We start from the raw sequence: 24,064 nt of genomic DNA, 5'->3' as shown, positions 1-24,064 counted from the left end.
CATATAGCAAAGCTCATCCCCCGCTGTATTTCACATTACAGTGTTTACAGGCGCTTCCAGATTTTGGCCGCACTACTTTTTTACCCCCACGTCATTGACTCCGGGGGTCGCGGATAAATACTGTACTCTGCCGCCTTAAGCGAACTTGAACTTGGATTTCTTTTCATTCATACAATAAAACTAGTCAAGTGATAGAACTGTACCAAATTTTTGCCCAGACATACAAGCGGTTGCTGAGATATCGCCAACTTTGTACTTCTGCACCCTGCATAGGGGTAGGCTCCGTACAAGGCTTATCTGAGGGGTCTGTCAGTGGTCCCGTTAGCTGCACAAATTTATGATTCCGGTTGGTTTTCTGCTCTAAAATGACGTCCTCTGTGCATATTCTAACGTTCTGAGCCATTTGGGGTTATCAGTAACGTCATTTGCGACAGAAAAGGGGGGGGGGGGGAGACGGGATCCTGGCCAATGGCAATTCCACGCTAAGTCCCATAGTTAAGCATAGGCGGCGCTTATAGCAACGGTTGCCATGGCAACGGCAGTTTTGACGATGGAAGAAATGGTTTATTTCAAGTCAGCTAACGTCAATAGTCAACATACTATGAGATTTTGCCCGAGTATAAGGTCGTTGGGAATTCCTGGCCAATACCCGCGGTGGTTCAAGGTAGCAGAGTACAGTTTTCGGCCTATGGGGATTCCTATAGTTAAGGACTACAAGGTGACTGACATCGACGCGGATAAAATCATACCAGGGTGCACTTCTGAAGCGCGACAAACTAATATGTTGAAGTCGAGGATATAACCTACAAAATAACTGAAAAGCAAAAAAAGTTGTCGTTTTTTAAAAATTTCACGCAATCTTTGAAATGGGGTCATGCGGGGACATCCGGAACTGCAGCCGACTCACCGAGGCAGGCAGCTGTAAAGGTCACGCGCATTTATACACCAAATGAACAAACATCATAAACTTACACATACCACCTGAAAGTCGACTCCTTATACTACCATATAGCAAAGCTCATCCCCCGCTGTATTTCACATTACAGTGTTTACAGGCGCTTCCAGATTTTGGCCGCACTACTTTTTTACCCCCACGTCATTGACTCCGGGGGTCGCGGATAAATACTGTACTCTGCCGCCTTAAGCGAACTTGAACTTGGATTTCTTTTCATTCATACAATAAAACTAGTCAAGTGATAGAACTGTACCAAATTTTTGCCCAGACATACAAGCGGTTGCTGAGATATCGCCAACTTTGTACTTCTGCACCCTGCATAGGGGTAGGCTCCGTACAAGGCTTATCTGAGGGGTCTGTCAGTGGTCCCGTTAGCTGCACAAATTTATGATTCCGGTTGGTTTTCTGCTCTAAAATGACGTCCTCTGTGCATATTCTAACGTTCTGAGCCATTTGGGGTTATCAGTAACGTCATTTGCGACAGAAAAGGGGGGGGGGGGGAGACGGGATCCTGGCCAATGGCAATTCCACGCTAAGTCCCATAGTTAAGCATAGGCGGCGCTTATAGCAACGGTTGCCATGGCAACGGCAGTTTTGACGATGGAAGAAATGGTTTATTTCAAGTCAGCTAACGTCAATAGTCAACATACTATGAGATTTTGCCCGAGTATAAGGTCGTTGGGAATTCCTGGCCAATACCCGCGGTGGTTCAAGGTAGCAGAGTACAGTTTTCGGCCTATGGGGATTCCTATAGTTAAGGACTACAAGGTGACTGACATCGACGCGGATAAAATCATACCAGGGTGCACTTCTGAAGCGCGACAAACTAATATGTTGAAGTCGAGGATATAACCTACAAAATAACTGAAAAGCAAAAAAAGTTGTCGTTTTTTAAAAATTTCACGCAATCTTTGAAATGGGGTCATGCGGGGACATCCGGAACTGCAGCCGACTCACCGAGGCAGGCAGCTGTAAAGGTCACGCGCATTTATACACCAAATGAACAAACATCATAAACTTACACATACCACCTGAAAGTCGACTCCTTATACTACCATATAGCAAAGCTCATCCCCCGCTGTATTTCACATTACAGTGTTTACAGGCGCTTCCAGATTTTGGCCGCACTACTTTTTTACCCCCACGTCATTGACTCCGGGGGTCGCGGATAAATACTGTACTCTGCCGCCTTACACAGCCTTGTTACTTTGATCCTGCTACAAACAGTTTAAACAGACCAGATTTACAGCTGACTTCCATTAGTATCCCACCCAGCCCTGCTGCTCACACCCAGCCAGCCTCAGCACACTCTGGTTTTCACTTCCAGCTCAGCACAAACAATTTACAAATGTAGGCAGCAGGGCATCAACTCAAAATTTATGAATGAACATTTATGAATGAAAAGTAAAAGTCTGTTATTCCTTTTCACCATAATACCAGGATTTCAAATAAAAATTTAAGGCATGCAAATATTTTTAAGTTCAAGCTTGGCACAAACACTTAACAAATGTAGACAACAGGATATGAACTCTGAAATTTGCGAATGAAAGTGAAAGTCTGTTGTTCCTTTTCAGGATATCAAATGCAAATCTCTGAATAAATTATAACTGATTGTTTTTTGTTCAAGGTCTGTACAAACAGTTTACTAAGAAAATGAATATAAGTAAATAAATATAAACAGTTTTCTAATGACCATCAAGGTGCAATATCAGGATGTCAACTCACAATATGTAAATGAACATTTATGAAGGGATTATAACTGATATTTTATGAATGAATCTTATAGATAGCAAATTTTACCAAAGAAACAATTTTTTAGGCTTGCTGTCAAATTGTAAGAAATGTTGAACCGACTCCAAGTTCAGATTTCTTCATCATGTGGGGTAAAAGAAAAAGAGGAAAACGGTGCAACCTTTGCAGAGTTTCTTCGTTGGGCTCTTTCTTTGTTTCTCCCACAGATGACCCAGATTTCAGATTTCAGTCCATTCATAGTGCATATTTGTATGCATGAAGCTGCCTGTTTTTTATTACATTCTGATGATTGGTCTGAAAATAGAGGACTATCTGATGAGAGATAAAAAATTGTCTGCATTGGTTAATTGAAGAAGTTTATTTGCAAGTTCGTGCCCGAGGGCTAATTGCAAGTACATAGTATACACATAGTGACAATGGACAGTCATAAACAATGTTCTAATCTAATACTAGTGTTGGCTATTTCTAAGCAGGTTGGGTTTGACTTCTTTTTTGGAAGCAGAGGGAGACGAAAAGCCCCACATTTTCTAAAATTTGTGGGTTCTGCGATTTCAAGAGAAAAGTGGCCTTCTGTTTGTCTGTCAATGTGGGGAAGTTGGGATAAGTCTTTGTGACTTCTCTAAACAGGTTGATTCTTTCGGTTTCGTTGAATGAACATTTGGAAATGAAATGTGTTTCGTCTCCCACTGCTTTAGATGTACAATATTTACAAATCCTTTCACACACTGGTAATCTCTTGTATCTCCCTCTTTCCACTTCTAGAGGATGAGCGCTAATTCTGACTTTGCTTATTGCGGAGCGCAGCTCGAAATCAACTAGTTCTAAGTATTTCTCTCTAGCGTATACAGATTTACAAGTTTTGTAGAATCTCAGCTTACCGGTATCTATACTTATGTTATGTAGAGACGTCTGGATATACATATTGGTAATTCTGTTCCTTATCATATTACATACATATACAGGGTCATAGAGTGAGTTATCAGAGTACCAGAGATAAGAATATCCACTATAATCAAGTATTTCTTTAACACGCTGCAACAATGATCTTCTCCGGCCGTTTACGACGGAGTTATGCTGTTCCAAGAGTGCATTTACTTGTAATGGATGCTTAGTATAATCCATTATTATAAGAAATTAAGAAATTGGTTAATTACATTATGTGTATTACTGCCCTTCTGCTAATTTCCCAGTGCATCTGTGTCCTGAATATTAATGATTTATGCAGAGGCAGACTCTTTGGCAAATTAGCAAATAATTCGTGGGGATCATCAGCTGTGGATGTGCTCTGGAAATCTGCTAATGAAGTCAGACTCAGGGCCTTGATATATTACATGCGGGGCTGGCTTTTGTGGTCAAAAAGCATTTTACAGTTGTTACGTAATCATAATTTAAATCATAACATATCTTTTTTAGAATCACTGGGCGATTGGTAGTCTGTGTAAACAGTAAATAATGCAAATGAAAAAAGCTAAATCGGCGCTGGCAATGTAGGGCAGAACGTATAGAAGTGTGATTAAAAGAGGCTAGTTACGTAGGCAATTGTTACGTAGAATGCTCTTGGTTTTCTATTAACAGAGGTCCTATAGTATAGTCCTAAAGCGCAGACCCTCTTTCCACAAGAAGCTGATAGTGCCAATCAACTGCTAAGTAAAGATTTGGCAGAATGCTGAACAAATTTCATAGATAACTTTTACATTTGTGTGTTGTCTTTTAAATCATACTGGTATATCTTGCATCATATTCTGGACAGTAATAATGGAATCAACGTTCGCACAAGTAAAATTTTGATCACATTAAGGATTGTGTATTCTCCAAGCAGAGGCTGTGTTGGGAGATGGTAGTGGCCAGGATTTTGGAGGGAACGGTAAAAAATCCCGACCACTACTATCCCCCGACCCAACCTCTGCTTGGAGAATACTGACGATATGGTTGCTAAGCGATTGCTGTCTGGCGGAAAACAGGCCTAACACATCAGGGCTCTTTCAATACCCCTCCCCACCATTGAAAGTCTGTTTATGGTGCAATTCAGTGATAACCAGGGATTAGTGACAATGCTTTAAAAGACAGCCTTTATGGCTTTGGAGTCAATTATCAAATGGGTCATAATGGGATGTGCTTTTATTGGGATTATATAAAGGACAAAATATGTGCAATGATAATTTGGAACATAGCACCAACTGATTTAGTTTGTCATTAGTTTGATTAACCAAATTTTAGCTTTGTGAAAATAGATGTTATGGCTTAAGGCATTGCATTATTTATGTGCCAGTGATAACTAAGTAAGTTCTACATTTCAGTTTGTGGTTACGAAAATGAAAAAGACCACATCTTCTACGCATAATAGACGTATCAAATATCATCCATCCTTCCATGAACTGATTTAGTTGATATGTAAATTTCACAGGGATTAAAGCAGTTTTTGTAAAATATCGGTAGTATTCAAGAACAGATGTCTACAATTGTTAAAGAAATGTTTCTGACATCCAAAACAACACAAATATTGCGTTGAACTTTCAGAAAAGTCTGTTTCTTCTCACATTAAGGAGACAGGGAATCCTGGGAAGTTGACAGACTTTAGACCATGTTCTGTGTCTGTCCTGATGATAACACGACAGTTGGAAGTGGCTGTTGGAACTTGCAGCTCTGCTTTCGTACTTCAGAGCAGTTATTTGGCAGGGGGTGGGGGTGTACTTCCTCTTGTGTGTAAACTAGACTGTGTTGTTGATACTACCCAGCCATAGGTGCTTCTTCTATTCTCCATATATACATCATCCCTATTCAGGACTGGAAATACTAGGTGCATAGATATAGAATATAATTCAGGCTATTCTGTATTGCCCGAGGTACGGCCCAACCGCGGGTAGGATCGATCCGACCTGCGGGAGGGCCGGAACCTATTTATATCTTGCCGACCTTAGCAAGCTCAAGTTCATTGCTAAAAGATGTGACGTCAAAAATTGCGCAAATGAATTTTGATCCCTCCAAGTCCAAATGTTACTTCCGTCCAAGGGAGGGAAGAAAACTGGGAAGTGACATTAGCAAACAGGGACGGCAATTATATTATATGCTTGCCTGACTGTCTGTGTAGATGAAGCAAATAAATAAAATGGATAAAGTCATCAAATGATCTTTAAGTTTCTTCATTTATTTTGTATATCATGAAATGTTTACCTGGATGTCTAGTTGTCATCAACATATCTGAGAAATATGTACTTAATTGCTTAAAAATCTACCAGAAATTAACATATAAGAGATTTTGCCAAGCCAACAATGACAATAGCGTCTGTCCTCTCTGTCACAATCAGTCGTGTCTGGCACAATCAGTGGAGGACTAGCTCTTCAGAGAGCTAAAAACTGGATCAAGATCACTTTCCTTTTTTGCAAAAGAGTTTAATTCTATTTCTAATTTGATTGTACACAATGTTGTGAGGGGGCGATGTCTGCCATCTCTGACTGTTCTTTTTGTTTCAGGATGAACTGGACCTCACAGCCCCGTACCGACAGAATATGCTCAATCTGCCGCCCGAGAAGAAATGGCAACTGTACTGCAGCAAGAAAAGGGTAAGTACACCATCACCTGTGTCAAGAGATACATGTCCAAGAGTATTTGCAGAACAGGGCTCTACCTATCAAAACGCAGGTCCCTAAGTAACTATAGCTACATTCTACAACAGGTCTATCTATTATAATACATTTGTACTTGCCCCTAACTAAAGCTACAGTGTACCACAGGTCTATTCTATTATTATCAGTCTCTTATTATCATACATGCCCCTAACTATAGCTACACTTATGTAGCGCTGGTCTATCTACCATTACCCAGGTCCCTAACTATAGCTACATTCTACAACAGGTATGTCTATTATTATACATTGTACATACGGCTAACTATAGCTACCACACGTTTCTCTTATGTCAGCACTATACCACAAACAAAGGCAGGACAAAGGGCGATATGTCTTACTGTTTCACTACTTCTACAGGGGATCTTAACTATAGGTCTGCACAGCACCAAAAGGCTCTGTTATCTCTCCATACAGACAGAAATAAGTGAGCCTCACCCTGGCAGTTCCGGCCTTTTTATTTCTTGCCAAGTGTCCACTATCAGCTGAAGCACAGTTGATGTATATTTACTTTAGTGTATGACTGTGGCAGACCCCATGTGGTGCTCCATCAGTCTGTCAGGAGGATGAATGGGGAAAGTAGAAATCTCTGGTTGTGTTTTCTGCAGGGGAGGTTCAGAGGTTGTGTGATTTACTATTGTGCCTTAATTCATGTCCCTCTCGGAGGTGACCCTTGGCTGTTGTGTGGGGCTTTGTACCAGCTGAGGTAAAACAGATGAGGCTGCTTCTATGTTTTAGCATTCAGTCCTTATCTGAGGATCTGTATGGGGGGATCCTAGCTGGACTGAGGGTCTGTATGTGTTGGGGCGAGGATCCTGTTGTATGGGGTGTGTGCCAGCTAAGATGAGGTAAAACAGATGAGGCTGGTTCTATGTTTTAGCCTTCAGTCCTTATCTGAGGGTCTGTATGGAGGGGATACTTAATGGACTGAGTTATTATCTGAGGGTCTGTATGGGGAATCCTGGCTGTTCTGTGGTACTTGTGCCAGCTGAGATGAGATCAAACAGATGAGGCTTGTTCAATGTTTTAGCCTTCAGTCAATATCTGAGGGTCTGTATGGGGGTATCCTAACTGGACTGGGCTATTATCTGAGGGTCTGTATGGAGAAGGATCCTAGTTGTTGTGTGGGGCTTGTGCCAGCTGAGATGAGATAAAACAGATGATACTGGTTCTCTGTTTTACTTTTAGTGTTCATTCTTTGTCTGAGGGTGGGCATGGGGGGTCCTACCTGGGTGAGTCTTTGTCTGAGGGTATGTATGGGGTATGCTGGTTATGTGGGGCTGGCTGAGATAAAACAGATGATGCTGGTGCTCTCTTCAGTCTATGTCTGAGGTTCTGTATGATCGTAGCTGAGTCGTCTTTAAGTTAATAATGAAGCTATGTTTATCTGAGGTTTCTAGTTCATAGGAAAATATTTTGGAAATTCTTGTCAACACCAAGTCAATGAACGAATGAATGAATTCCTGGTTTATTTGGACAAGTCACAAGGATATGTTGCAGCCATGGGCTGAGTTGTAAATGACATCAATTAAACATAAACACATTGTACTCAACAAGGGAAAAACTTTCTTCCCTTGCCAAGTTGGAGGTTGGCCAAGCCTTTCTATTAGCTGCCCTGGGTCACCATGGCTGGTTTGGTGGAGTTTAGATGTTATGTGAGACTTGGCTCACTGGGGATCACACAAAGCCTTGCCTAGTACATAGATGTGGCTATAGCTGTACAGCGTGGTTCCTCTCTCCAGCGTGCAAAATACCCACTTGCACACTTGCACATTGCAACTACTTTTTGCTTGGTGCAACTTGCTAACTTCTAAACTCAGGCTGCACAGGGTGCAACTTAGATTTTGAGTCTCAGAACTTGATTTTGTTGTCAATTTACTTGGAAAAAATAATGGATATCGGGGCAGCTTCGTTTCATATCAGCTAAACATGCCACTAATTGCAGATTTCTTGGCAGATGGACACTTTCAATAGTGAATTGTAGGTGGTGCAACTTGAAATTCAATTGTGCAACCAAGTTTTTGCCCCAGGTGCACACTGTGCAACCTGGCTCAGAAAAGTATTTTGTACACTGTCTCTCTTAATGATGTGCCTGTGGCAGTGAACTTGATCTGTGGGTTTCCACACAAGCGTCCTCTCCATTCAGAGTCAGAAAAACGCAGCATGATGTTGTTTTTCTGCTGGTTTGCCTTCAGGCTTTGTTGTCTTTGGCCCTGGTCACACAAACTTCCCGTTGATCAACTTGCCCGTGTTTAACCTTGGTTTTTGAGCCTTGCCAACTGGTTATGTTGGATGGATGTTACCTTAGCAAAACAGTACTGACTGGCACATATGAGCTAGCACAAATCTGTGTTGTCTCTAGCAAGTGAAAGTTGAGCTAATGCTTTTGATTGATTTGATAAAAATAGCCTTTTCCAGCTAGCTTGGATGCCAGACTGTTTCCACCACCACCCACACAGACCAGCTCCTTGTTACTAGGGCCAACTTAGCCTCAAGGAAATGTTACTTCAGACACTCATAAGTATAGACTCTGAGGGACCTGTACTAGCTATACTAGGCTTTAGTCCCTTGAAACAGCTAGCTTGGTATCATAATACAAACACATGCAAACATTGTACAAAAAGCAAATGGCTTACAAGATAGCAACTACTTGGTCTAGTCTGTTTGGGTTCCCCTTGCAGCTCTCTTTGGAATTAAAGAGTGCCATACAATGCAAGTGTAGATTCTATAGCAAAGGAGAATCCATGCTGTCTAGTGTGACAGCGGGATTCAAGGAACGCTAAACTGAAGACACCAAGCAGCTTGAGCCTTTTAGCCGAACGGTTTCCACGTTGGATTTGTGATCGGCTGGCCCGGGTTCGATCCCTGGTGTCGGCATCTTGTTATTTTCTGTTTCTACTCCCTTGTTGTTTCACTAGCAACACTCTGTCTAGCAACACTCTGATACACTGTCTAGCAATGCTCTGATACACTCTGTCTAGCAGCACTCTGATACACGCTGTCTAGCAACTCCCTGACAGTCTACAGTCATCACATCAGTGCCAGTCTGTATCCATCCAGTCTCCAGTTTGGCTGGTCCTGTCACCATGGTGAGGAAATGACAGCTGACCTTCCCTGGTGCTGATGGGTACTGACACAGGCTCAGGACTACCAACCTCTTCTCTTCCTTCACTGTCCAAGAAGTCTCCCAGGGAGATATTTCAAGTGTAGTCTGTGTGACACAAACTCTGCTGTCCGGGCTGTAACTGGCCCATCCCTGCGGATGCCAGGCAGGCTGCTATAAGCCAGATTAAATCAGGCTATTTCAACTGTTTCCAATGGAGCATAGTGTAAATGATGCTACTACCTGAGATGGATGGTGGTAGTGTCAGGCCATTGAGTGAGTTGCAGTATATGAAGGCTGAAAGTATTTTTTAAAGTAGGACCAGCTTTTCTACTGTTACCCCAGAACTGTGCCAAAGTGAGACAACTGGAATTGCCCCTTGTCCTATATTACTACTAAATCTTCTGGACAGTGCCCCATGTAAATTCTTAGCCTAGCTGACTGTTCTGTGAGTTGGCAGGCCCTGATTTACCAACACTGCCTGTCTGCAGGACAGGCCCTGATTTATCAACACTCTGCCTGTCTGTGTATGACAGGCTCTGATTTACCAACACTCTGCCTGTCTGTGTATGACAGGCCCTGATTTACCAACACTCTGCCTGTCTGTGTATGACAGGCCCTGATTTACCAACACTCTGCCTGTCTGTGTATGACAGGCTCTGATTTACCAACACTCTGCCTGCCTGTGTATGACAGGCTCTGATTTACAACACTCTGCCTGCCTGTGTATGACAGGCTCTGATTTACCAACACTGCCTGTCTGTAGGACAGGCCCTGATTTACCAACACTCTGCCTGTCTGTGCATGACAGGCTCTGATTTACCAACACTGCCTGTCTGTAGGACAGGTCCTGATTTACCAACACTCTGCCTGTCTGTGTATGACAGGCCCTGATTTACCAACACTGCCTGTCTGTAGGACAGGCCCTGATTTACCAACACTCTGCCTGTCTGTGTGTGACAGGCCCTGATTTACCAACACTCTGCCTGTCTGTGTATGACAGGCTCTGATTTACCAACACTCTGCCTGCCTCTGTAGGACAGGCCCTGATTTACCAACACTCTGCCTGTCTGTGTATGACAGGCCCTGATTTACCAACACTCTGCCTGTCTGTGTATGACAGGCGCTGATTTACCAACACTCTGCCTGTCTGTGTATGACAGGCCCTGATTTACCAACGCTCTGCCTGTCTGTGTATGACAGGCCCTGATTTACCAACACTCTGCCTGTCTGTGTATGACAGGCGCTGATTTACCAACACTCTGCCTGTCTGTGTATGACAGGCGCTGATTTACCAACACTCTGCCTGTCTGTGTATGACAGGCCCTGATTTACCAACACTCTGCCTGTCTGTGTATGACAGGCGCTGATTTACCAACACTCTGCCTGTCTGTGTATGACAGGCCCTGATTTACCAACGCTCTGCCTGTCTGTGAAGGATCCAGGCATGACACAGGAATGTGAGCATCGCGGTGCTTGGGCCCGCTATGTGAACCCCCATACCGCACTGGCTGGCGCCCCGCTGTGGGGGCTTAGCTGGCATTCTGTGATGCTAGGTATCCTGTTTATGTAGCTGCGAGAAGGTTACTGTGGAGTTTGGGTGATGGGCGACAGTTTTGTACATAACAAGGAGGCATGTCCTGGAGCAGGCTGATCCTTATCTGTGTACTGGGGTCCAGTGGGGAGGGGGGAGTCAGGTGGGGAGGGGGGCAGTCTGTCAGGATTGGGGCAGGGGGTGGGGAGGGACAACCTGTCAAGGGTGGGGACTACGCTGGGTGGGGAGGGGCAGCTTGTCTAGGGTGGGGGTTGCAACTCGGGGGAGGGGGAGCTTGTCGAGGTTGGGGGGCTATGCTGGGTGGGGAGTGGCAGCTTGTTGAGGGTGGGGGCAGTTTGACTCTGGGTGGGGAGGGACAGCTGGTCTAGGGTGGGGGTTGCAACTCTGGGTGGGAAGGGGCAACTTGTCAAGGGTGGGGGGCTATGCTGGGTGGGAAGGGGCAGCTTGTTGAGGGGGCAGTCTGACTCTGGGTGGGGAGGGACAGCTGGTCTAGAGTGGGGGTTACAACTCTGGATGGGAAGGGGCAACTTGTCAAGGGTGGGGGGCTATGCTGGGTGGGGAGGGGCATCTTGTTGAGGGTGGGGAGCTACTTAGGGTAGGGAGGAGGCAGCTTTTGGAGTGGTACAGTCTGACTCTGAGTGGGGGGCAGTATGGCAGTCAGGAGGGGGTGAGAAGGGGTTAGCAGTCCTGTCAGTCTGACACTGCTGATTAGCAAGACATTCCTGTTTGCAGCAAACTGTTCCTGTTGGAATGCTGAAAACTTGTCAAACGGGACAGGGAATGCTAAGTGGGAGAATTTTCCCAATTAAATTCTCAAGGAAAAACACCAAAGAAAGAACCTCAGTCAGAAGACATGAAATCCATGGGTTTGTAATTGATGGCAAATATTTGATTTTCTCACCTACCAGTGAGATGAAACTGCCATTAAGTGTAAAATGATACGTCAAACAAGGCACTTATTTCTGTAGTATGTCCTATAATTGATAAGAAGTAGAAGTCTTTGTCATCTGTAAACAGATCAGGTACCTTTCCAAGAATGAGAGGCATTCCTTTAAACTTCTGGATCTGTCACCAATTTGAAAATGACAGTGCTTGAGCCTCAGATTATACAACTGGGGAAACAGTTTTCGACTGTGCAGCTCCAGTCTTTGTCAAGGAATGATTTTAGTCAAGCAATAGATTATTCCATGACAAAGACTGGAGTTGGAACGTTGAAAAGTTGGGTAACTCCGGTAAGTTTGAATTTTGTGTTGGAAAGTGCTTCAGAGGGATTATATGTTGAGAGAAAACTTTTTGCAAACACCTTTCTGTATATGTTTATATCCCAGTGGAAACTCTTCTGTTTTCATCTCTCTCTCCCTTGTTTCTACCCACAGTAGATTGTATGGGAACACATCACGATATTCTCTCCATCCCCTCTGTAGTGGATATCTATTACTCCACTTTGTCTGCTGACTTTGAACTTCCCACCGTCTCCCGTTTTGGAAACACCGCCCGGCTGAAAGATGTTTCGGACAAAAGAGAGTCGAGCTTTTTCACGGTCGGAAAGAGCGGCGGTGTGGCATTCCGTCCGAGTTGTTTCCAAGACTGGTCGCCTATTGTGTGGAGTGACCCATTCGTTTGGCTGGGAAATTCCCAATTGTGAAATACACAGCACTGCTGTTGAAACATACGTGCCTCACAGAGTGGTTTTGTGGTACTCGGGCTTGTAGTGTGTTATAATGGACTGCCATAGTGCAAAGTTTGGCTGCAACTCTGCAAACTAAATACCGCCTTGTTGAATACCGAGTCATCAAAGTCAGACTCAGTATAGTTTAGATGTATGTTGGGGTCACCTGAGGTCGGCGTACTTGCGTCACGTTTGTTTGTGGGGTAAACATGCGACATTGACTGAGACGTGCAACACTGATTGTAGCGAAATGTAGACGTGGCAGACACTGGTATGGATGGCCACAGTGGAGAGTTAGTTCTATACTGGATTGAAATAAAGTAGAATAAAGAAATGATAAAAAAAATAGAATGTAAAAAAAAACATCTCTGGAGAGACTCCGAGTGTATCAAAACAGTTGCGCCTTTTGAAAATCCTGATGAAAAAGTTTTATGGTCACTTTTCTTTCAAGTTGTTTTTGGTTGGTAGCTTTGTGCTTAAGTAAATGCAGTGGTGACCTATACAGAAATTACATTGCTGTTGACAATAAACCTGGTCAAGTCAATCTCTAACTCTAAGCTTCCACGGCATTTGATGAGCCTATGTGGTGTCCTGGCTTCGTCTTCCTCTATACTATACTATAGTCAGGAATGGTACATGTAACTACACATGTATCAGAGCTGGCATGAATGATGAAGCTGATTAGGATGACACATTGAAGAAAATATACTTGTTCCCTTTTGTTGTAATTTATTAGCCTGTTTCGATCTTGCTTGCAAACACCCTAGTATCCAAACCTACTGAGCCTGCCAAGTCTCCACAAAAACAAAGGAGATTTGGCAGCTATGATAAGTTTGGGTACCAGGCTAGCTTGCAAAGCTTCAGCCCAAAAGTGTTGTTTGGTGCACATTTCCTAGTCATGAGCTGCATCTGACCTCTTGACCTCGGGGTCAGGGGTCATGACCTAAGCGTGGTCGGACATCCCTCCTCACCTTCCTGTCCAAATAACCTTGGGCTTGTCTGTCCCAGTGGTGACAGACAGCAGAAGTTTGCAAGGGAAGTCGCCACTCAAAGCATCCCTAGATCTATGACCACTGCAGCTGGCCATCAAAATTTGTCTCTTGACAACTCACAGTGTACTTTGGGACAATCTGGGGACATTTTGATGTAAAGAATCCAGTGTTCGAGACATACGTGGCCAGAACAAGCCCAAGCGTGTTAACCAGAAAGAACGTTGTAGTTTGCACAGCATATCTGGAAAATATTGAATATTTCTCAGGTAAACAAGACATTGTTTGCCCTTGTAAGTGTTTACTTGGGCACCCTTGGAATAAGAATTGATTGTGATGACCTCAGATGACCTGTGGGTGACCCTCAATCCAAGGGCTATGACCCCTGCCAAGTTGTTGGTGTTCATGACCTGGTGTAGAGTCATGTTGTGCAGTTCTAAATACACATTGCAGGAACTGATAATAATATGTAGAGTAAATATATATTCAAAGGAAAAATACCAAAGCAGTATAGGAAACTTTTCTAGCTTTCAGTTGCCTAGCTACAAGGTCATCTGATCCCTTTTGTTGCCAGGCTACCTGGAAGTGAAGTTGGGTTCTGATCTGACGTGATTTATAACTCCGGCCTTCTGTCTGTCGACATGTTTACTGGGAACCTCCAATGGTTTGTTTTCAGTATCATAAAATAAGATAAACAGCTATCCTGAACTGTTTACGTTCCACGGCAAGGCCATATACAACTTGTAGCTCTGGTAGTCTAGAGTTGGTTGTAAATGAATTTACAGTACTCTTATGGAAAGCCTGCTTCTTCTCTTTTACAAACCATCTCTCTTGAAGCAACATGAATTTTACAATAGGGAAATGTGACCCATGTAAATCTATGAGCTGCCCAGATAATAAAAAAAAATTGTTGAAGTCTGACATTTCCTCATTGATTTTATAACCCAAGGGAGTGGAGTGTTGCTTTGCCTTGTCTGTATGTGTTTCCGTGTCTGTGTGTGTGTGTGTGTGTGTGTGTTTGTGTGTGTATGACTGTGTTTGTGTGTGTATGTCTGTCAGTCTGTCTGTCTGTGTGTGTGTATGTCTGTGCCTTAGATCATGCATGTGTGTGTGTGCCTGTGTGTACGTGTGTGTGTGTCTCTCTTTCTTTCTGTGCTATGATTATTAATACACGCAATATTACATGGCCATATTTTGTTTGAAGTTTGAAGCACCATGTCCTAATAATGTCCTAAGGCCACAGCAATTTAATTTCTTGGTTCACGGATTTGCTCGTTCCTATTTTTTGAAAAAAAAAAAAAATTACCACTCAGCAAATTTTCACCTTTAATGAAACCATTCACCAACTTTCTGGTGTAGCAAATTGGCCTTTATATTATAAGCTCCTTAAAGTGTGGGTATTATTATTGAAGTTATATTTTTCATTCATGAAGAATGGGACAAACATAAAAACTGACACTACTTTTGTAATTTTCAACGAACAAGTGCTGTTACTGTACAGTAATAGTGTTTTTGTACTTTTTTCAAGCTGAAAACTTTTTATTCTTTATGTTTTGGATTAGCCCTTACCTTTACCCCAACCATTTTACAATTTTTATTTTTATTTCGCCCTCTTGCTCCATATTTTTTATGAAAAAATCCGTGAACCAAGAAATTAGATTGGTGTGGCCTAATATGTCCAGACTGGCTGATGGTGAGTGAGTGAGTGAGTGAGGATGACAACCGTAAAGTTTTATTTAACACTGTGGCCCAGCAGCACCTGCTGAGAGCTCTGCACCTGCTTCCCCAGCCAGCCTGTCCATGCATGGTCGGCTGTAGACAGGTCCACTGTCACACCTGACTTCCTCTGTCCCTACAATTCCCCAATTCCCGAGTGGAGCAGCCTCTCTGCCCACACTGTGACAGCCCCTCAATGGACACATTTCAAGAGCAGGTTGCTGTCATCACACAGGTAGTCCAGTCGCTGCACCTCCTCCATCTGCGTGATATTCCTAACAGGAAGTTTGCAGATTATGGACTAGAACTAGAACTTCCACTGTCACACCTGACTTACCTCCGTCCCTCTGGGAGGCAGCCAGAATGGATGCCTGCAATTTGCCATGGACACTTCATTATGCTGCTGCTGTGGGGAGAAACCTTCTCATCTGAGCAATCAGGCAGTTAGATTAGTGGGGAAATTAGTTCCGCTTGCACATTGTCAGCAGGGGGCAGCATGAGTTAGAGTACATCATAACGTCCGCACTGTGAATATGAAGTAAATAGTGTACCGTTCATGGTGGTTTTCAGGGTTTTTGAAATGGTTGCTTCGCTTAGAATTCAAGGCATCTTGAATGCCTGAATTGTCTCTGAATCATTAACTTTATAACACAGCAAAAACCTTGTTTTTCCTTATACTGTGAAATATACACCCACTACCACACATTGAAATTACATGTAAATGAGTTTGCAGTACCCTGTATGTACTTGTGGGCAGCCTGCTTTTTCTCTGATGGTAAATTTTCTTTGTTTGACTGAAAGATGGGCCAATCACAGACTGTAAAGTGCTTATCTAGTGGGCTGGTCAATTTTTTTATTGGGCCTCCAGCAATTTTGGGATTTGGAAGCAGACGGGAAAGATAAAATCAATGCCGTATAATGGTCCGCAGCACTCTGCTTGGTTCTGCAGACATCTGTCAGCTTCTCTGGGTCCCATGGTGGCCACTTTTAACCTTCCTCGTACTAAGGTAGCCCTTAGCTAATCTCCAAGCAGATCCTACGGTAGCATAAAATAGTATCAAAAGCTGGCAGAGGAGTGAAGCCGGCTTAGGAGTGTGTTTCGCTACAAGGCAATTGGACACCTCTTGGCTGACTACACTCCTTGGCCAGTTTGGTACTATCTTATGCCATTGTAGGATCTGCTTGGAGATTAGCGACCACCAGATTTGTGTTGTTCACAGGTGTAGGCTGCAGGGAGAGGGTTAAGGTGTAATACATTCAAACCTGTCACAACCTCTATGTAAGGATATTTGGCTGGTGCAACCAGTTTATAAAGGTCCCATGAATAATTTCTCCTAGAGTGATTACACAAGCGTTAAGAATAAGAGTCATGTCTATTACAGTATTAGTGGCCACCTGTCCACATAGACCAATTTTATTGGCTCCCTTAGTGGTCTTCTGGGGAACCTTTTACTGTAATAAAAAGACTAACTTTAATACCACAATTAAGATTAGACATACAGGTAATAAGATATGCCAAACAGCAGTTACTAAAGCAACTGGATATGATTTTGGAAACAGATGTTTCAGATAGTATCCACTATCTTTTGTCAGTGTCTGAAACATCTGGCCGTCTCCAAAATCATATCCAGTTGCTTGAGTAACTGCTTTTTGGCATAACTTTATTAACCGTATCTGTTCTGTAAAGATCCTATGGATGCTTTACTGCAATGAAATGCCAGAATTTGGAATTTGAAAGGACCTACAGTGCAGTTTCCTTATGATACCCCACTAGCCCAGCAATATCAGGCATGTCCTGGGTAAGTCCTGAGACTTTGTCTTGTTGAGGTTATCCAAACATGTACAGGAAAGGAGGAGTTTCCCAAGGATGTGTTTGGTCTGTTAGCCCCACCATGACTAATGCCTGTATGTCCTGCCATGCACCAGGGAAACCATTGGAACCCACTCCACCGGGAAGATTACAGAAAGTGCCAACCATCTTCGTCTCGCTACGGTCGCAGTGGAAAGTGTTTTTACTAGAGATGTACTGAAGTTTCGTGGGATACAAAAGCACTGGATACAGTCCATTAGCTTTTTGTTTACACAGAAGTCAGCAGAATGTGTCGCATGGCAAAGCATGGACCAAACCTTCCAATGTCCCAGAAACTTTTTCACTACTGTGTGTAGTTTACTACTAGGTGTTTCTTTTCGTTGTTTCGCATTACTGGTAAACTGCCTTGAGGTGTAACACACCAGTTTTGTACAGTAGATATATGTGGAGAAGGAGACCTCAAGCCAACCATTCACACTTACGCCACATCTTCAGAAAAGACGCTGGAGCCGCATGTTCCCCGTTTAAGAACTTTATTCGAACCGACACACAACAAACATGTTTGGCCGTGTGGCTTCCTCAGTGTAATGGGCTCGAATGAGCATAGTACAGCATGTCCTCGCTTTTATAGGCCTAGTGCAAAGTGCACTGACCAGATGCAAGGTGCCCTAGGTAGCACCAGTTTTGTACAGTTACTAAAGTACAAGATGCGTACAGCCAGAATTGAAGGTTTGACCCATGCACTCACACCAGGATGGACCTCAGCCCTTTTTGATTAGGGTGATATGTTTGATGTGTGGCTCTCCTCAAACATGGTTTAGTTCTTACTTACTCAATGGTTAATTTTGGGGCATTTTCTAGCCTGCATTCTTACCTGGTTTAGCTTACTTCTGCCCCAGTGGTTACCGAGTACCATTTGAGGAAGCCTTGCACATATAGCCAGGCTAACTCTCCAAATCTCTTTATTGTTGTGCTTGAAAGGTCGGAATCTCTTGCTTTTCCATTTGAATTGTTATAATCTCAGGTAAAACTAACAGGAAAGCCGTGTATGTGGGCACAACTCAACAGCCCATGGAAACACTGTTGCTTTCATGATAATCCCTTTAAATCTTACACAAGTCTTTTGAAAAGAGTAGTGATGGTGGGGTTGTGTGTGATGGGGTGGAGTCAGCAGCACGTAGTGGCCCAAGCTTGTCACCTTCAGCTGAACTATAAGTTGATGTACTTAACTTACAGTTTATTTCTCCCTGGAGGATCACATGTGAATACCAACGTAATTCAGACATAACTAAATGTCTGCAACATGGTATGTTAATAAAGATTTCAAAGATTTCAAACTAGTTCCTCAGCATTGTGCTATTTGTCAGTCAACCTTTAATGTGCCTCAGATTCAGATGTGGTATTTCCTGGTACTGTGACAGTTATTTGAACACCAGTAAATATGGCAGTCAGTGAGAGACTGAAGCCAGATAGTTTACACTAGCTGAATTTTATTGGGTGCATTTATAGTGAAACCACCCAGTTTAAGGAACCAGGCACGGCAGGAAAAGATGGAGAAACACAATTTTCTATTGTCAACTTTAATATTGTTGACAAAGGCACCAGTGCAGTCAAAGACCACTCAAAGTTTTGTACAGAACTCTGAATTTTAAATGCCTCTATCAATAGGAAAAATACATGACACCAAAAGAAGTACAGTAGAAGCCTCTTAATTGCACGGTCTATTTGCCAGTGAATTTCGTGCAATTATCCGACTGGTGCAATAATGCAAAGTTATCTAGCTGGACCACACTGGTTTGGGATTTGGGGATTCCGTGCAGTTAACAGAAGTGTGCGTTAATCCGTTGCACAATTAACTGGCTTCTACTGCATTTGTTTGAAAACCTACAAGTGACCACTCCTATAATATATCACCTGGGCCTTTTTGGTAGTTCCTTTAATTTACCCCATGACACAAGCATTACCAAAAGATTAAGAATCCTGTCTATATAGTCTATAGTGACCACCTGTCCACATAAAACCGATTGTATCTGTCCCCTGAGTGGACTTCTTGGTCAGGTTTGAGACTGTACCACAGTAGGATTTGCTCTCTCTTGTCCCATGCCCTCAATCTGTCTTCAGGCCTGTGAGACATGGAAGTTAATCCTAAAGAACAACATTTGCGATGATGCAAACCATGTCTTCCTGCCCTGCCCTGCCCAGGTAGGAAATAAATCATGGGAAGGTCGCTGTCTGCAGGCAAGGTCACAGCAAGGTCAAACAACAGTCAATGTGTTCCACCCCCCCTCTAGTACACAATTCTTGTTCCTCTCCCCCATATACACTTCTGTTCAAGGCCTACTGATTAGATCTGCATTAACAATAAATCAACATTTTGTTTTTAACAACAAATCAAGGTTACATGCCTGTAGCAACCATATTACTCAATGTTGTATTTGTGGCATCACAAAGAGGAAGCTTGCATGCTAGTCAAGACTATGTTATCTGTGAAAATGAAATGATAGTTACTGGGCAGAATTTGAGAATTTCAGTATCAGACTTTTAAATAGTCCTAAATCTTTGATGCTTGTTGTTGTAGACCGACTGGAGCGAGGAGCATTTCTCCAGAAATTGATAGTGATTTTTTAACTTGTTCCTGCCTGTACGATACAGCCACTATAGAAACACCAGTTATTTTACTCCCACTGATTGTCAGTTGGCCATACGACCAGTATGGACAAGATACACTGCAGAGATTTAGTTGGACACTCTTGGAAATCAAACTACCGGGGCAGTCTATCTTGCTCCCAGCCATGTTCACAGGCCATCTCGCTGTGGGATTGTGGTAATGGTGGTACTCTCTGTCTGCCCTCTAACCCAGCCTCCCCAGAACATGAGTGATGTCAGTGGTGCCATGTTCTGACAGAAATCTCTGGGTAAGACCACCCAGGTCATATCTGAGCTGTGATAACTCGTTTGATGTTTATGCTGCCGCTAGCCTGGATACCACACCCCAGCCCGATCTTAAAAATATCTATTGTGCAGGGCTGTTTTTGAGATGGGGCTGGGGTGTGGTAACCAGGCTAAGCTGCTGCATGGTGTTCCTGTAAAGTTTGTGTGTTACACCTGAAGGTCTGTTGTATCTATGGGCCAATACTGATGTTGTATAACAGTGATTTTGTAACTAATAATGAAGATAATGAATGAAGAGACTCTTTTTACCCATCTGTCATTTTATTGCCACCAATGTTTGGTGACCGTCTGTCACCTTCCTCAGGGCTGGTTTACATTACACTGCAGCTATAGGTGTCACTGCTTACAGAAATATAAATTAAGGAAGATAATTTGATTTCAAGGAAAAGTAATGCCAAATGCAATCTCCTGCCAACTTGAAAAGACTGATATATATATAATTCAAAGGCTCCTAAGTAAAAGCTACAATCATGTCAGTCGTTTTTCTACCATTAAGGTGGTCATGACCTTCGGACAGCTGTCTCAAGTTTCTGCAGCTGTTTTCCTTAAAACAAAGTCTTCACTGCTGACCAGGCAAGATCAAAGGCCCAAGAACCCCCTCAGGTGGGAGGGGCATGTCTCAAGGAAGGAGCTGCACTTTGCTCAGTCTTGCAGGACTCCCATTCCTCAACAACAGACCTCAGCAGAAGGATACTGATCAGTGGGAGGCCGTATCAAAAGGGTGAAGAATAATGCATTCATGGATCTTAAACACCATCACCAAACTAAAATTGTCAGACAACAGGGGTTGTGGTAAACAGAGAAAAACTTGGATGGAGTGTGGGACATCAAGGTGTGCGTCCTAACGGGTCGACCCAATGGACAGAGCCGCAGGGAAGCACGGTGTGAAGACCAGCCGACTGCTGCCTACCCCTGTGTCAGGGATCCCAGCAGCAGTATAGTCAAACAATGGATAGTGAGTGAGTGAGTGAGTGAACTGGAGAAAGAATAGTATGATGAAGACGAAAAATAGTGCACAACTGTATGGGGAAGAGTTCTACACCACACAACAGTTTGGAAATAAAGATAGTGCACAACAGTATGGGGAAGAACTCTACATCAAACTGGCTGGGAGAAAATTGGACCACAGGATGACAGAAAGAAAGAGAATACATTTCCCACAAAGTCATGTCCTATCAGGATACTGTAAAATTCTTGACCTTCACTGTAATTTTTTTTTTACTGTTCAATGGGGGGGAAATTTATGTGGTGTTTTGACTTCACAGTTGAAACAATTCTATAGTACAACTTAGTAAATTAATGTACATTCAAAATCCATATTCATGATGGAGAATGGCCACTGAGAAATTGAAACTACTGTGAAAGTTTAAAGATCTACTTAAAATTGGATCTGCCCTATATAAAGATGTCAGTGCTTCCCAGGGTATATCAAGCCGTGCATCCAACCCAAACCCAATCCCTGGACGTTTGTTGTGGTTTGTGGACTTCCCTGTCAACAGGACACTGCTCGTGCTCTATGACTGAGGTTCCTGATATTGTGATAGATACACAACCTCCTTCCTCTGTATCAGTGTCTCAGCCTTGTCAGGGCTCAAAATACCACCTGCATATGCAGGTTAGTGCAGGTAAAATTGGAGCTGTGCAGCTATTTCTGTTGTCTTCCTGCACCTAAACTTCACTGGTCCATGTACTAGGTTGAATACACAAATGTCCTAAAAAGTATCATGTCGGTATATGTGGATTGTTATTAGTTGCATTGACTCTTACCACGGTAATATAAAAGAAGAAATAGCAATGGTTCCTCAACACTTTTAGTATGATCCATACTCCAAGGATTTTGAGCCCTGCTCTGTATCAGTGTCTCAGCCTTGCGCAGGTAAGTTCCACAAACAGCCCACCTGTTCACGGCAGGTGTGGGTTACAGGCGTGCGCATCTTCTGAAGACGGAAATCAAAGGGAGTAAACCTCACTGAGGGATCGGGTGTGCCTTTGATGTGTACCTGTCTCCTGCTTCCTGACTGCAAACCTTATTGATGTGTTTTTGTTTACGTTAGCTATATATAGCTATATATGGTACGGTGGTGTAGTGGTTAGGCTGTTTAGCTCAGAGTGCAAAGGTCCTTGGTTTGAATCTTTTGATATACTACGAATGTTCCGCCCTCAGGAAAGGTACTTAAAACGATATTCCTCACTCCACCCTGGTGTAAAAATGGGACTTTGGGGAGGTAAAAGGTGATAAGGACATAAATGCAGCCTCTGTCCCACTGCATCTACGTCCTCAAAAAGGCTATGGGACTACATTTACTTTTGTCTGTTTTAGCTATACTAGTATATGTGCACCAGATCAGAGGTCTAAAGTAAAAAGGGTAAAAGATAGCCGCCTTGTTTTGCAATAGACCAAGGGCCTGTTCTTGGAAATCCATCAAGTCCAGAAAGGGATTGTTCAAGGCGGCAATGTTTGTCTTATTTTGGTTGGGGGCATAGATTCATTAAGAAAATCTATGGGTGTTGAGGCGGGTCTGCCTAAATATTTGGACGAGGAGGCCCAAGATAACAGCCTACCTTTGAATTTGTTTGAAAATACGGTATATTGTTAGGTTTGGTGGGTCCTTGACCCACTTAAGTGTGTGTTAGATGGTTTAGCAGTACTGCTGGTATGGTGACTGTGTTCCAGTAACCAGCTGCTATACTGTTAATGCAGAAATGTTCGCGGTGGTTTTATTTTCGTATTTTTCGCGGTGGCCGCTTCACCACAAACTAATAAAACCACCGCGAACATTTTTCCATTACAGTATATAACTACAGTCTATGGTGCTGCCGCGAGGTTAAGACCACCGCAAATACTCCATTTTCCGCTACCATGAAAGTAAATCCCTGAAAACTCAAATGCATTTACAGTATACAGATAGACATGTGCTGTCAGACACATGGGCTCTAGAACATATAGCAGTTGGGTAAAGTTCAACCTGAATGCCTGGTAAAATCCTGGTAAGATCAGGCCTCACAGGCCTGATAAAATCTGGCCTATATGGACAAGTGGTCACTATAAACTGGGTTCTTAATGCTTGTGTCAATGGAAAATTTTTCCAAATGATCACCAAAAAGTGGCCAGGTGGGTCTTACATGTAATGATGTATGTAGATCTGGTCACTTGTAGTTGTATGTAGACAAAAGTCATTAATTATTAAGATTGAATTTTTCAACAAAACACATTGAGCAGTAAGCCTTATCTACAAAAGTGTCTTCCCACAAAAGCTCAGTAACTTAAGTCCTCCCTGTATCATAGTTACATTACGATGATGTAACAGATGTGTCACGGCCAGAAGAAGTGCAGGTATCTGCAGGTAAATCAGTTGGTGTGTGATTTATATCAGTCAAAGGACATTGCCGTGGAAGCAGAGCCTCACGGAAACCACCCAGACAAAGGTTGTGTCACCGAGTCACCCGTGCGGTTCACAGACGGTTTGCCCTGCCTTTGTGTTCTGTGGTTCCCCAGACCAATGCCGCATGCAGATGAGGGGTCGATAGACTTGAAAGCTCTGACAAGGCAACTTTCCGCCTCATCATGTATTAGGGGAAGTCCTTGAAGCATTCCTGAATATAGATCTAAGGTCCAGATCTCCTTTCTTGGAGCAAGGTCTGCACACCCCCACACAAAGGGCTGATAATTCCTGTTGTGGAAGAAACTTTTTTTTTTACAACCCTTACTTTATTTCCATCGATGTCTCCGCAATTGTATCCTTAGGAAGGTGACAGACGGCCCCAAAAATGCCGATGGAAATATGCAAGTGTTGTTAAAAAGAGTCTCTTTTCTTTATTCAGTGACATACCAACCTGATGAAACTATTCACGGATTCCTTTTGAAACTTTTGGAGTTTTTTTTTTTTTTGATAGCATTTTCCCTACTTCTGAATCAGTCCTCTAGTCTTAAATATTCAGA

At 43.1% G+C, this 24,064-nt stretch overlaps 1 protein-coding gene across 15 annotated transcripts in view; it reads left to right on the top strand.

Moving 5' to 3' along the window:
• Positions 1–24,064, top strand: part of LOC118421655 (disheveled-associated activator of morphogenesis 2-like) — a 76,880-nt gene that overhangs the window by 7,270 nt on the left and 45,546 nt on the right. For all 15 annotated transcript variants that reach the window (XM_035829201.1, XM_035829165.1, XM_035829111.1 and 12 more), the window contains exon 3: positions 6,179–6,268. In XM_035829201.1, the coding sequence (XP_035685094.1) occupies positions 6,179–6,268 (90 nt within the window). The remainder of the gene's footprint in view (positions 1–6,178; positions 6,269–24,064) is intronic.

Source organism: Branchiostoma floridae, chromosome 1 (assembly GCF_000003815.2).
Source record: "Branchiostoma floridae strain S238N-H82 chromosome 1, Bfl_VNyyK, whole genome shotgun sequence".
NCBI classification, from domain to species: Eukaryota; Metazoa; Chordata; class Leptocardii; order Amphioxiformes; family Branchiostomatidae; genus Branchiostoma; species Branchiostoma floridae.
This window is presented reverse-complemented; position numbering and strand designations above follow the sequence as displayed.